Below are 12,500 nucleotides of genomic sequence, written 5' to 3'. Positions count from 1 at the left end.
CAACCGTTCTCTGAGTATGGCAGTGCAAATTTTAACTCCATGCTAGCAGTTACCGGTAACATTGAGTCCTATGAGAGCTGGCGGCTAACTGGTCTCATAGGACTCAATGTTAGCTGCTAGCTTGGAGGAAAAAATTGCACTGCTGTGCCCAGAGAACGATTGAAAGTACAGGAGAACGGTCAAACTCTATGATTTATCTCAAGGGAAGGTGTAAAATAAGCTCATTTCCAAAAATGGGACAGTATCACTTTAAAGACACAACAAGGCTTCTGTACAACTCGTTGGTAGTATTGCTCTTTATACACAGGTATGCCTAAATGCTCCACAATAGGGTACTTTTAATGTAAATCTCTGGCTAGACAATCTATGTTGGGTTGCTGTTTCACTGTGCGTTTGTATATGCGTGCGTGCGTGTGTGTCAGGGATGGAAATAAGCACCCGTTCACCAGCCAATGACGGGTAAATTTCAGTGGTGACTGGTAAATTCTTCAACCCACCAGTCACTTTTACTGGTAAAAATGGCTAATGACTGGTAGATTTTAAAATCTAGCTGCCACAGTGACTGGTGGGGAAAGAAATTAAGTTCCACCCCTGGTGTGTGTGTGTGTGTGTGCGTATGTGTGTGTGTGTGTGTGTGTGTGTGTGTGTGTGTGTGTGTGTGTGTGTGTGTGTGTGTGTGTGTGTGTGTGTGTGTGTGTGTGTGTGTGTGTGTGTGTGCGTATGTGTGTCTAACCCTGTTCGTGTGATTGTGTCTGTTATGTGTGTTGTCTAGAAATATCCGGAGAAGTTGTACTTCGAGGGCCTTGCGGAGCAGGTGAGCCCCCCCATGCCGCTGCAGCCGCACTACCTGCCCATCTACTTTGGCAACGTGTGCCTGCGCTTCCTGCCCGTCTTCGACATCGTCATCCACCGCTTCCTGGAGCTGCTGCCTGTCTCCAAGTCCCTGGAGACCCTGCTCGACCACCTCGGAGGACTCTACAAGTTCCACGGTACGTACGGTAACCACATCACCCACATCAACCACGTTACTGCTGTTATAAAACTAGTACTATGGTAGTTAAGTTGCTTGCTGCCCGTCGCCAAGTCCCTGGAGACCCTGCTCCTAGACCACCTCGGAGGACTATACAAGTTCCACGGTACGTACGGTAACCACATCACCCACATCAACCACGTTACTACTGTTATAATAAACTATGGTAGTTAAGTTGCTGCCTGTCTCCAAGTCCCTGGAGACGCTCCTTGACCACCTCGGAGGACTGTACAAGTTCCACGGTAACTGCATCAACTAGCCTCCTTGCGCACGCTAGCCTAGTTCACTCATTACTGAAATGGCTCCACTACATCATCATGACAACATTGCTATGACATTACTGACCTCCGAGAGGTTTAAGTAACAAATTAAGACAATTTTGTGGACAGTAAAGTTATAACATAAGCTCTGCGCAAAGGGGTTAATCAATAAGATTCTGTATTTGATGTGGCCCAAACCTGGGCACCGCCATCTTGGGTTGGTATCGTGATTAGGGATGCAAATTAGAGGTTAATTCATTAATCATTAGTTGATAGCCTTATCAATCGACTTAAGATTAATTGATAAGCGGTGTTTTCCCCTAGAAATCTCAATGTTTCTCGGAAAAAACTACTAAATCTAAAAATTAAAATTTGAAATTGAGATAAAATACCACATTTAAATTAATTCTATTTCAATTCTTTAATCCAAAGGTGATATAAATATTCCCACTATTCACACCCCTCTTCACACACACTCTTCACATGCCCATTTCACCTGGGTCCCTTGTCAGTTGAATTGTCGGTTAATTGCGATTAATGTTTTTGTAATCGATTAACACATTGATCGATTAAAGTCGATTAATCGATTAATCGTTTGCATCCCAAATCGTGATGTTTTTTTTTTCATAGATGTTACCGCCGCCTACAGGATTACATGCGTGTCGTCTTGTCACCTATTGATAGTAGCATTATGCCGTCTGAACTTGACGGCGAACTGACTTGAGCCATTGGTTGCAATACAAAGAAGTGGTCAATGCGGCATCAAGTGATCTTCATATGTATCTATGAACCCTGCCAAAAATGCTCCTAAAAGCTTTTAAAACTATTTGGAAAGAGTTTAAAAAGTGCTTTACTTTGGCAATGTGCGCTTCCTGCTCAACCACCTCGGCGAACGTGAAAAGTAAACAAGGCTGAGCCTTCATGAACCCACTTAACGACTCGACCAAATCAGTTAATCAATTACTGTAAGGTAATTAATTGATGGTGTGATCTATGGCTGGAAACAGTCAGGCATTTGTTTTGGTGGTTGTGCAGGACATTGAGATCCTGTTTTGAAAATATCCTTCTTAGGGAACTGGAACTTCGTTTACTTGTAAACAAATGGCCCAAACGGATCCATATATGTGTGGAAAGTAGTGGTGTCAACAATGATCGATCCGGCGATCCAATCCAATGCGGGGCATGGACGATCCAGAATTGATCCGGCAAGTTCCAGAATCGATCCAGCAATTTTTAAAGTTTCAATTTCTGCCATGGATATTTCGGGAGCAAATGAATGTTAAATTAAATAAAAGCACTTCAAAACATTGCAAGACTGATACAGACTGATACAGAAAACAGCCAATATATTGTTGCTCAGTATCTGACTACTTGTGTTGCCTCATCATGACTGATTAAAGATTTGCTTTGCTTTCAATAGAAATGTAATGCATTACAATGCATTGTAGAATTGAATCGGATCGGATCGCATAGAATCGAATCGAATCGCTACCTCCCGAATCGTGATCGAATCGGATCGTTAGGGCAGTGCCGATCCACACCACTAGTGGAAAGGGTCTTAATTCAAATGTTTGGCCCTTTTAGATTGTTCAGTTGAAATGCGTATGAATAATTATAATACAAATGATAATAATGTGTGAAATGCATGAATAATAGTAATAATTAGAAGAATGTTCATTTTTATATGAAAAGACACACATTCACTATACAGAGTAGTGCAGTCTAACACACAACGCTGGAAAAAGAACTCAGGACATTCATACAATAATAATGGCTTAATTAAAGCTTAAGTCATATACAGTGCCCTCCATAATTATTGGCACCCCTGGTTGAGATGTGTTAAAAGCCTTAAAATAAATTCAGTGTTTATTGCAGAAGAATACTGTCACACTGAAAATTTTAGGAAAATGTAGCCTTCAACTCAAATGAATTGTAGGAAAATAAAAAAAATCCCTGACTAAAAAATAATTATTTTTCATTAAATCACCTGTTCCACAATTATTGGCACCCTTAACAATTCCCCGGAAATAAATATAATTGAAGCATTTCTGTCATTTCTACAGTAGTTTACAAAGTTTACCAGAGTATGTAGGAACATTTAATTAGTAATTCATCACTTCCTGTTTCCCTGGGGTATAACTATGACGTGACACCGAGGCCATTTCTCTTATCCACTCTTAAACATGGGAAAGACAAAGGAACACAGCATACAAGTGAGGCAGATGTGCGTCGACCTTCACAGGTCAGGCAGAGGCTACAAGAAGATTGCCACTCAACTGCAGCTGCCCATATCTACTGTGAGAGGAATAATTAAGAAGTTCAAAACAACTGGAACAGTGGTAAACAAGCCTGGACGAGGACCCAAGTTTATTTTGCCACCACGCACAGTGAGGAGGATGGTAAGAGAAATCAAAATATCTCCAAAGCTCACTGTTACAGAATTACAACAAATGGTAGCATCCTGGGGTCACAAAGTCTCCAAATCAACCATCAGGCGCTGTCTACACGCCAACAAGCTGTTTGGGAGGCATGCACGGAGAAAACCTTTCCTCACCCACAATCATAAAGCAAACGTCTGGAGTTCGCCCAGCGGTATTGGGGCTTCAACTGGGACCGTGTGCTTTGGTCAGATGAGACCAAGATTGAGCTTTTTGGCAACAAACACTCTAAGTGGGTCTGGCGTGCCACGAAAGATGCGCCATGCTGAAAAGCACCTCATACCCACTGTGAAGTATGGGGGTGGGTCAGTGATGCTGTGGGGCTGTTTCGCTTCCAAAGGCCCTGGGAAGCTTGTTAGGGTGCATGGCATCATGAATGCTTTGAAATACCAGGACATTTTAAATCAAAATCTGTTACCCTCTGCCAAAAAGCTGAAGATGGGTCGTCACTGGGTCTTTCAGCAAGACAATGACCCTAAACATATGGCCAAATCTTCACAGAAATGGTTAACCAGACACAAAATCAAGCTCCTCCCATGGCCATCTCAGTCCCCAGACCTCAACCCCATTGAGAACCTGTGGGGTGAGCTGAAGAGGAGAGTACAGAGGAGAGGACCCAGGTCTCTGGATGATTTAGAGAGATTCTGCAAAGAGGAATGGCTGAAGATCCCTCTTTCTGTATTTTCCCATCTTGTGAAACATTATAGGAGAAGATTAGGTGCTGTTTTGTTGGCAAAAGGGGGTTGTACAAAATATTAACAACAGGGGTGCTAATAATTGTGACACACATTATTTGATGTCAAATAATTATTTCTTTATGTGGGATTTTTTCTCCACTGAATAAATGCACTTGTATTGAAGGTTGGATTTTTGTCTTTTTTTCCATTAAGGTCCCATATTAGTTAGAGAAAAATAATAATAATTGGAAGCTAAAAAACACATCTCAACCAGGGGTGCCAATAATAATGGAGGGCACTGTAATTTCTAATAATTATTATAATGTTGCGGATCTGTGAGTAATAAATCGGCATTGTAGAGGGAATCTGTAGAGTCATGTACCGGTGACGAGTTGTTGATTTGAAATGGACCGTGTTGTTGCCTAATATTTTCATCAGATGAATAATGTTTCTTGGATCGATATTTCATATACTTCGCCTGCCAACAGAAACTAAACAAGTCTTTACTATTCGTGACACAGACACACACACATCCACACACACACACACACACACACACACACACACAAACAAATGGATTTTGCTATTGATTCTGGCAATGCTAAGCTCCAAGGTGTGGCTCTGGGTCGGTTCCTGCCATTGATTTGTCCTCTTGCACTTTTTCTCTTTGGCCTCCTCTCTTTCTTCTCCTCTCGTCCTCTCTCGTCCTCTCTCTCTTTCGCTACTCTTGGTCAATGACGCACTTGTATAAATAGTTTTTTTTTTTTTTTAAATACCACCTTCTACTATGAAACTATGAATCTAGCAAAAGGGAATTTTTCCTCACCCCTGATGCCACCAGGGGCCGCATCTCTGAGCGCCCAATTTCAGTGTGACTATCTATGACTTACGCTAGATCCAGCCACTATGGACCTCACGCATCTAAGAATCCTGGTCCTAACCTACGTTGACCTTATGACTCTACAATCTCCATCCTTCTCTTCTTCCTCTGCCTTCCTGCTATTTCTGCCTCTCCTTTTAAAATCCATCTCTAACGATTATGTTTTTTTCCCATTTGTTAAGCACTTTGAATTGCATGCCTTGTATGTGTTATAAAAACTCATTAATAAACAACGAGACAATGACAATCAGATCAGGTTTACAATTGGCTTTCGCGAAAGGAGAGAGATTGAGAAGCGTGTTCCTAGCATGGCATCCTTGGTCTCTCTGTCTCTCCTTCCACGGAGGCCATCTTTAATGGAGAACACATCTGAGACAAACTTGGGAGAGATGTCTCCTCCTGGTACAGATGTCACATAATTCACAGCAAGAGCTCACACAGGGACAGAGTTTAACCAGACAGAGTTTAACCAGAAACACAGAAAGCAAAAGTCCTAACTACAGGTTATAATTGTATCACAGTATGATACAGTGCTATACAAATACAATTATTATTATTATTACTATTGCGTGTATCACCAGCGTGACGCCACCAACAGGGCTTGACACTGGCACCTGCAAACTGGCCAAATGCTGGTAAAACTTGGCTGCGACTAGCAATACCGTCAGTGTCACTAGCCAATTTGGCTGGCAGCTTATTCCTTGGTATGACATGCGAATCATAGTACCCTATTCTGCCCGTATGAATTGTTTGTATTTAAGTTCAAGAAAATCTCTGTAACTCAGTTTGTATTTGCTTGATATATTTCCATGTAGACAGCTAAACATTCATCTTGCTTCTGAGATTAGACATACACTATCATGATAAAGAAAAAAAGCTATATAAAAGTTGTGGAACACCTGAATGGCTAGTGACTCGGGAAAACCACTAGCCACAGTGGCCGGTGGGTGAAAAAGTTACTGTCAAGCCCTGGCCCACCAATCTCAAGAGTATCCTGACTTCCCTCGCTGAAGAATGATTCTCAAACCCCCTCCCTCTCTCTACCTCTATCTGTCTATCTGTCTCTCTCTGCCCCTCTCTCCCTCCCTCTCACTCCCTCTCTCTATCTCTCCCTCTCTCTATCTCTCCCTCTCTCTCCCTCTTCCCCCCCTCTCTGTCTTTCTCTCCCCCCTCTCTCTCCCTCTCCCCCCCCCCCTCTCTCCCTCTCTCTCCTCTCTCTCTCTCTCTCTCTCGCTCTCTCACACCCACACCACCACCCCCCCAGATTGTCCGGTGACGTACCTGTACAACACGCTCCACTACTACGAGCGTCACCTGGGCCGTGGCTGTACTGTGCTAATGTATGATGGTTGAAAGGTGTTAAAGACATTTTAAAGGTATCTCCCTCTCTCTCTCCCTCTCCCTCTCTCTCTCTCTCTCTCCTTCTCTCTCTCTCTCTCCTCCCCCCAGATCGTCCGGTGACGTACCTGTACAACACGCTCCACTATTACGAGCGTCACCTGCGCGACCGCACCAACCTGAAGCGGAAGCTGGTGCACGCCATCATGAGCTCGCTCAAGGACAACCGCACGCCGGGCTGGTGCCTGAGCGACACCTACCTCAAGTTCGGCATGAACCCCCGCGAGGACAGCGCCTGGATCCCCGACGACACCTACTACTGCAAGCTGATTGGACGGCTGGTGGACAATATCCTTTTTTTGATTGGTCTACTACATTAGTGTGCACATGACATCCCTGATCAAGATGCTAAGCAGGGCTAAGCTAATTCAGGTTGAGGTGTGTGTGTGGGGGCAGAGATCTGAAAAGTAAAAGTAAGGCCACACCAATTTAATTTGTTGGTTCTCGGATTCGCCGCTTGTATTTTGTATCAAAATGAAAAAAAAAAAAAAAAACGGTTTCAATACCCCAAAAAATGAAATCGCTTAAAAAAACCCGAAGACTGCATGTTTTCATGAACGGAGAGGTGTCTCTTTAGTAGTTGGAGGTCATGTGACGTAGAGAACCAATAAAACCACTCCTTTCAACAAGCCGATTACGACTAGCGAATCAGGAAACGCGTTACATTCAAATGGTTTTACAGACAAACATGCAATGGCAAGTTGAAGCCCCTGTGGGTAGTAGCAGCGGTGAAACACAGTATGGCTCTTAGTGGAGTGGGATAGCAGTTTTAAAAAAGTAAAACAACAACTATGGTCCCGCTTGGAGGAAGCAACCCCCCTGGTTACCCGTAGCTTAATTTCTCCCCCTTCCTCGTTCACAGGCAGCCCGACGTTTCAGAATAGAATGTTCGACTTCGCTCAACTATCCGAGTTCACATGTGCCAGCGAGTTTTGTGTTCTCAACCAGGCGAGTTTTGCAACGGAGGAGAGAGTTACTATCACGGTAAAAACAGCTAAATGACTTGAGGATATTTTAAACACGAGAGAGTCACAATCACGGGGAAAAACTAAATGGCTTGAGCGGATATTAAACATTGCCACACAAAAACGCAGACGGGTGCAGAGCTGGCCAAACAACAGGTGACGCGCTAGTCTGTCGGGACTTCTGTGAGAGTTTTTAGATAGCGACTAGGGCAAGGCATCGTTCATGCACCTCGAGACAGCACGAGCGAGAGAGATGGAGAGAGAGAGAGACTGAGCGAGCGAGCGCACTAGTGCTGTCGTGTCTGTTCGTAGCGCTTGCTAAGAAACCACACTCATTATGCAGAGGGAGAGCGCTCAAAAACGGGGAAATAGACAAAACCCAATTCACCCTCAGATTCCACTGTAAACATAGGCTAGGCTATTTGTGCCTAATGATTTTAAAAATTATGACATTTTTAGCAGGGTTTGTTAAAAAAAATCCATCCATCCATCCATCCATCCATCCATCCATCTATCTTCATATTGTAACTCTGTACTTGTGCTGTGTGCGTAGCCTTATTGCAGAAAAAGGCTGGTATGTTGATCTTACTAGTCAAACACATACTGCCTAAAAGGCTACTAATTTGGTCTTTTCTACCAGCCAAACTGCTTGTAGTCAAGATGTGTTAGTTAGGTAGCCTACTGTCATGTCTTTTATAAAGAGCACATTTGGAAGACTAGTCTATAGCACATGAAATGCTCCAGGTCTTTTAAAATATAGCAACAATAATATAATAATAATAATAATAATAATAATAATTATTATTATTATTATTGTTGTTGTTGCTATTATTATTGCTATTGTTATTATTTTAATTATTATTTTTTAAAGCTGAGGTGCGTGTGTGTATGGGGTGGTGAAAACATTTGGGTGCACATACATTTTGTGCTGGTGCACCTAAAAAAAATGTAGGCGCACCAGTGCAACCAGTGCAAAAAGTTAGTCTGGAGCCCTGAAGTGCCAAGAAAAAGTCAAGAATCTGAATCAGATTGGACTGTTTGTTTTGTTAAAATTTAATTACTGTAACTTTTTCTGTTACTAGTAGTATTTTGTGCACATTCTGTACTCAAAGAAGAGTGAGATTACATTATTTTTGGTCTTTTATTTTATTGATTTTGGGACTTGTGCTTGTTGGTCACTGTTGTAAGTGGTCTAACATTCTAAAGTTGTACTTGTATAGCTTGTAATTCCATTGATATGGTCACAATGCTGTATTTGCTGTCTTGTTCAATGAAGACTGCGGTTTCAGACTGTTGAATCATCTCAGTTTATTCAAACCAGATTAATATAATAATTGCCCTATGAGCTAATTTTGTGCCTGGTCTATTTGGCTGCCTTAATTCCCTTCTACACTGTCCTTCTCCGTGTCCAGGTGTTTGCCTGTCTTGCACCTTCCTTTGGAGGTCCATGTGAGGCTGATATACAGGTGGTATAACATAACAGTCCCCTTATTACATCCGTGGCATTACCACACAACAATTTTTTTTTTTTTTTTTTTTCGCCCTCTCGCTTCAACTTTTTCCTGAAAAAATCCGAGAACCAACAAATTAAATTGGTGTGGCCTAACAGAAAAAAAAAATACAGTTTCCTTCCAACACAAGTAACTTATCTGAGTCACCAGTAGATCCGTGTACTTGTCTTAAGGGCCGTACACAAACGTCGCTGCTAGTTACTCGCTCAGCGAATGAAGTCAATAGAATGTCAATGTGTTCCAGCGAGACTAGCAGGCGAGTAGGCGAGTACTGTACAAGCGATGCGATGTGGGCGGATCCCGAGTTGAAAATATCTTATCTTCGAGCGAGGCGAGTAAGCGAGTAACCAATTGGAATGCAGGGTTTGGTACTTCTCATCTGTTCATTGGCAGTTAAACTCGCGGGAACTTTCAGCGAACGTTCCATGAAAGAGAGGCGAGTAGACAAGCAAGCGAGAAGCTAGCAAATAGCAGCGGCGTGTGTGTACGGCCCTTAATGCGTGTGGACAGTACATCCACAGCCAAGACGTCATGGATACGGTTTAATGTAAACGTCGCCACCTGTGTGAGGTCTGTTGTACGTGCACCATGTGGGGGCATCTGTGTGTGTCTTCGCACTAATCAGAATGTGTGAAGTGGTTTACGGCACGCACACACACACACAGACACAGACACACACACACACACACACACACACACACACACACACACAGACACACACACAGACACACACACAGACACACACACGGACACACACACGGACACACACACGGACACACACACGGACACACACACGGACACACACACGGACACACACACGGACACACACACGGACACACACACAGACACACACACAGACACACACACAGGGACACACACAGGGACACACACAGGGACACACACAGGGACACACACAGGGACACAAACAGACACACACACGCACACTCACACAGAAGCACAGAGGTGGTTTGGCTCAGTGATGGTGTGTGTGACATGAGTGTTAATAAGAAGCCTCCTGTTGATCACAGTAGTGTCGTGTCTGCTGTGCCCTACACACACACACACACACACACACACACACACACACACACACACACACACACACACCTCACACACACACACCTCTAACACACCTAGAATTGCTGTGATACCAGTTGTCATATTTTACTGAAACATTCACCTATTCTCTTCTCTCATACACAGAGCAAACACACACACACACACACACGCACACACAGAAACACGCAGACGTCACAGACGCGCAGACGTCCTCACATGCCCTGACACGCTCTCTCAGCCTTCCATCTCATTATTCAGTCACATGCTCACACACACTTATTCACACACTGTAGCACTCAGATACACACACACACACACACACACACACACACACACACACACACACACACACACACACACACACACACACACACACACACACACACACACACACACACACAGCTAATCCTGCCTTCTTTTCTGTTTTTTGCCTCTTTACACACACACACACACACACACACAAACCCATTGTCCGTCCCAACACCCATCCCCCCCCCCCCCCCCCCCCCCCACACACACACACACACACACACACACACAAACCCACATTGTCACACACCCATCCCCTAAATGATAGTTGTGGCACACACACACACACACACACACACACACACACACACACACACACACACACACACACTCTCACACACACACACACACACACGCCTACCCAGTACAGTACCCCCCATCTCTTGGTCTCCTTAACCCTTTCCTCACCTATGGCACACACACACACACACACACACACAGACACACACACACACACACACACACAGACACACACACAGACACACACACACACACATACACACACATACACACACACAGACACACACACACACACACACACACACACACACACACACACACGCCTACCCAGTACAGTACCCACCACATCTCTTGTTCTTCTTAACCCTGTTCCTCACCAATGGCAGGCAAGTCCCCGGGTCCCTTCCCCAACTGTGACTGGCGCTTTAACGAGTTCCCCAACCCCGCCGCCCACGCTCTGCACGTCACCTGCGTGGAGCTCATGGCCCTGGCCGTGCCCGGCAAGGAGGTGGGCAACGCCCTGCTCAACGTGGTGCTCAAGAGGTCAGCTGCCTGTGTCTGTGTGTCTGTGTGTGTGTGTGTGTGTGTCTATGTGTGTGTGTGTGTGTGTGTGTGTCTGTCTGTGTGTGTCTGTCTGTGTGTCTGTGTGTGTGTGTCTGTCTGTGTGTCTGTCTGTGTGTGTCTGTCTGTGTGTGTGTCTGTGTGTCTGTGTGTGTGTCTGTCTGTGTGTCTGTCTGTGTGTGTGCGTGTCTTAATGATCTGTGATGTGATGATCCATGTTTTTATTGGTATTGATTGTCCTGCAATGCACTGGCATAAATACAATTGAAGGATATCACGTTTTTTTTATGTATTACACATTTTAAGTTGTAACGTATGTAATAGGCATCCTTTAGTAGCCAATGCTACTAGCTTTATTGTTAGAACGGGCATCAGAAATTATCGGACTCTGTTCCAGATCTGTATTCATGAAAATATACAGTAGACTTTGGCAATAGGCAGTGCAGTTTCAATGAGCAGCAGAGTTGCAATACCTACTCTGACCACCATCCTACACAGTGCACCTTTAAAGCTGATCATTCATGTTTAACCCCTTAAGACACGGCTTTATAAATTAGCCGTTACCAGAATGGCAATGACCAAGTCGTAATGTATTACTAAAGGCCCCGTGAACTGTCATAGTAGTGTAGTACTATAGTAGTTAACTTTCAATGTCTATTACAGTGTGCCACAGGAGGTACGGTGTGCATTAAGGGGTTAATCCATCTTCACTCAGTCAGTCATCTTCAATCTTCAATTCTATGGCTCTTGGTATAGCTGAGGGAGATATCCCAGTTCATATGTAGGCATAGGAAGGAGCAGAGGCGATTCTAGGTGGGGCAAAAGAATGAACATTTGAACCAAAATCGCCACTACTGTGGTAAAGTGTGGGCTGTTATTCACTATCTAGGGGCTTGGGGGCCCCAAGCGGCTGCCTGCCTTGCCTGGTGGCAAGATGCGCCTCTGGGAAGGAGGCCACAGCACCCCCTGTTAGTTCTAACTTGGCCTTTTTATATAAACAGTCATATTTCTAAGCTTTACGTGTTAACTTTTAAAGTGATACTCTCCCTTTTTTGGAAATAAGCTTATTTTACCCCTCCCCTTGAGTTAAATAATAGGCTCTTACCTTTCTCCTGTACTTCCAACCGTTTTCCAGTTATGGCAGTGCACATTTTACCTCCAAGCTAACAGTT

The 12,500-nt window shown here is 44.0% G+C and overlaps 1 protein-coding gene across 2 annotated transcripts in view; it reads left to right on the top strand.

The window, feature by feature from the left end:
- Positions 1-12,500, top strand: part of med23 (mediator complex subunit 23) — a 116,043-nt gene that overhangs the window by 55,643 nt on the left and 47,900 nt on the right. For both annotated transcript variants that reach the window (XM_063223775.1, XM_063223774.1), the window contains exons 22-24: positions 773-989; positions 6,735-6,971; positions 11,145-11,310. In XM_063223775.1, coding sequence (XP_063079845.1) covers positions 773-989; positions 6,735-6,971; positions 11,145-11,310 — 620 coding nt within the window. The remainder of the gene's footprint in view (positions 1-772; positions 990-6,734; positions 6,972-11,144; positions 11,311-12,500) is intronic.

This window comes from Engraulis encrasicolus, chromosome 18 (assembly GCF_034702125.1).
Source record: "Engraulis encrasicolus isolate BLACKSEA-1 chromosome 18, IST_EnEncr_1.0, whole genome shotgun sequence".
Lineage (NCBI taxonomy): Eukaryota > Metazoa > Chordata > Actinopteri > Clupeiformes > Engraulidae > Engraulis > Engraulis encrasicolus.
This window is presented reverse-complemented; position numbering and strand designations above follow the sequence as displayed.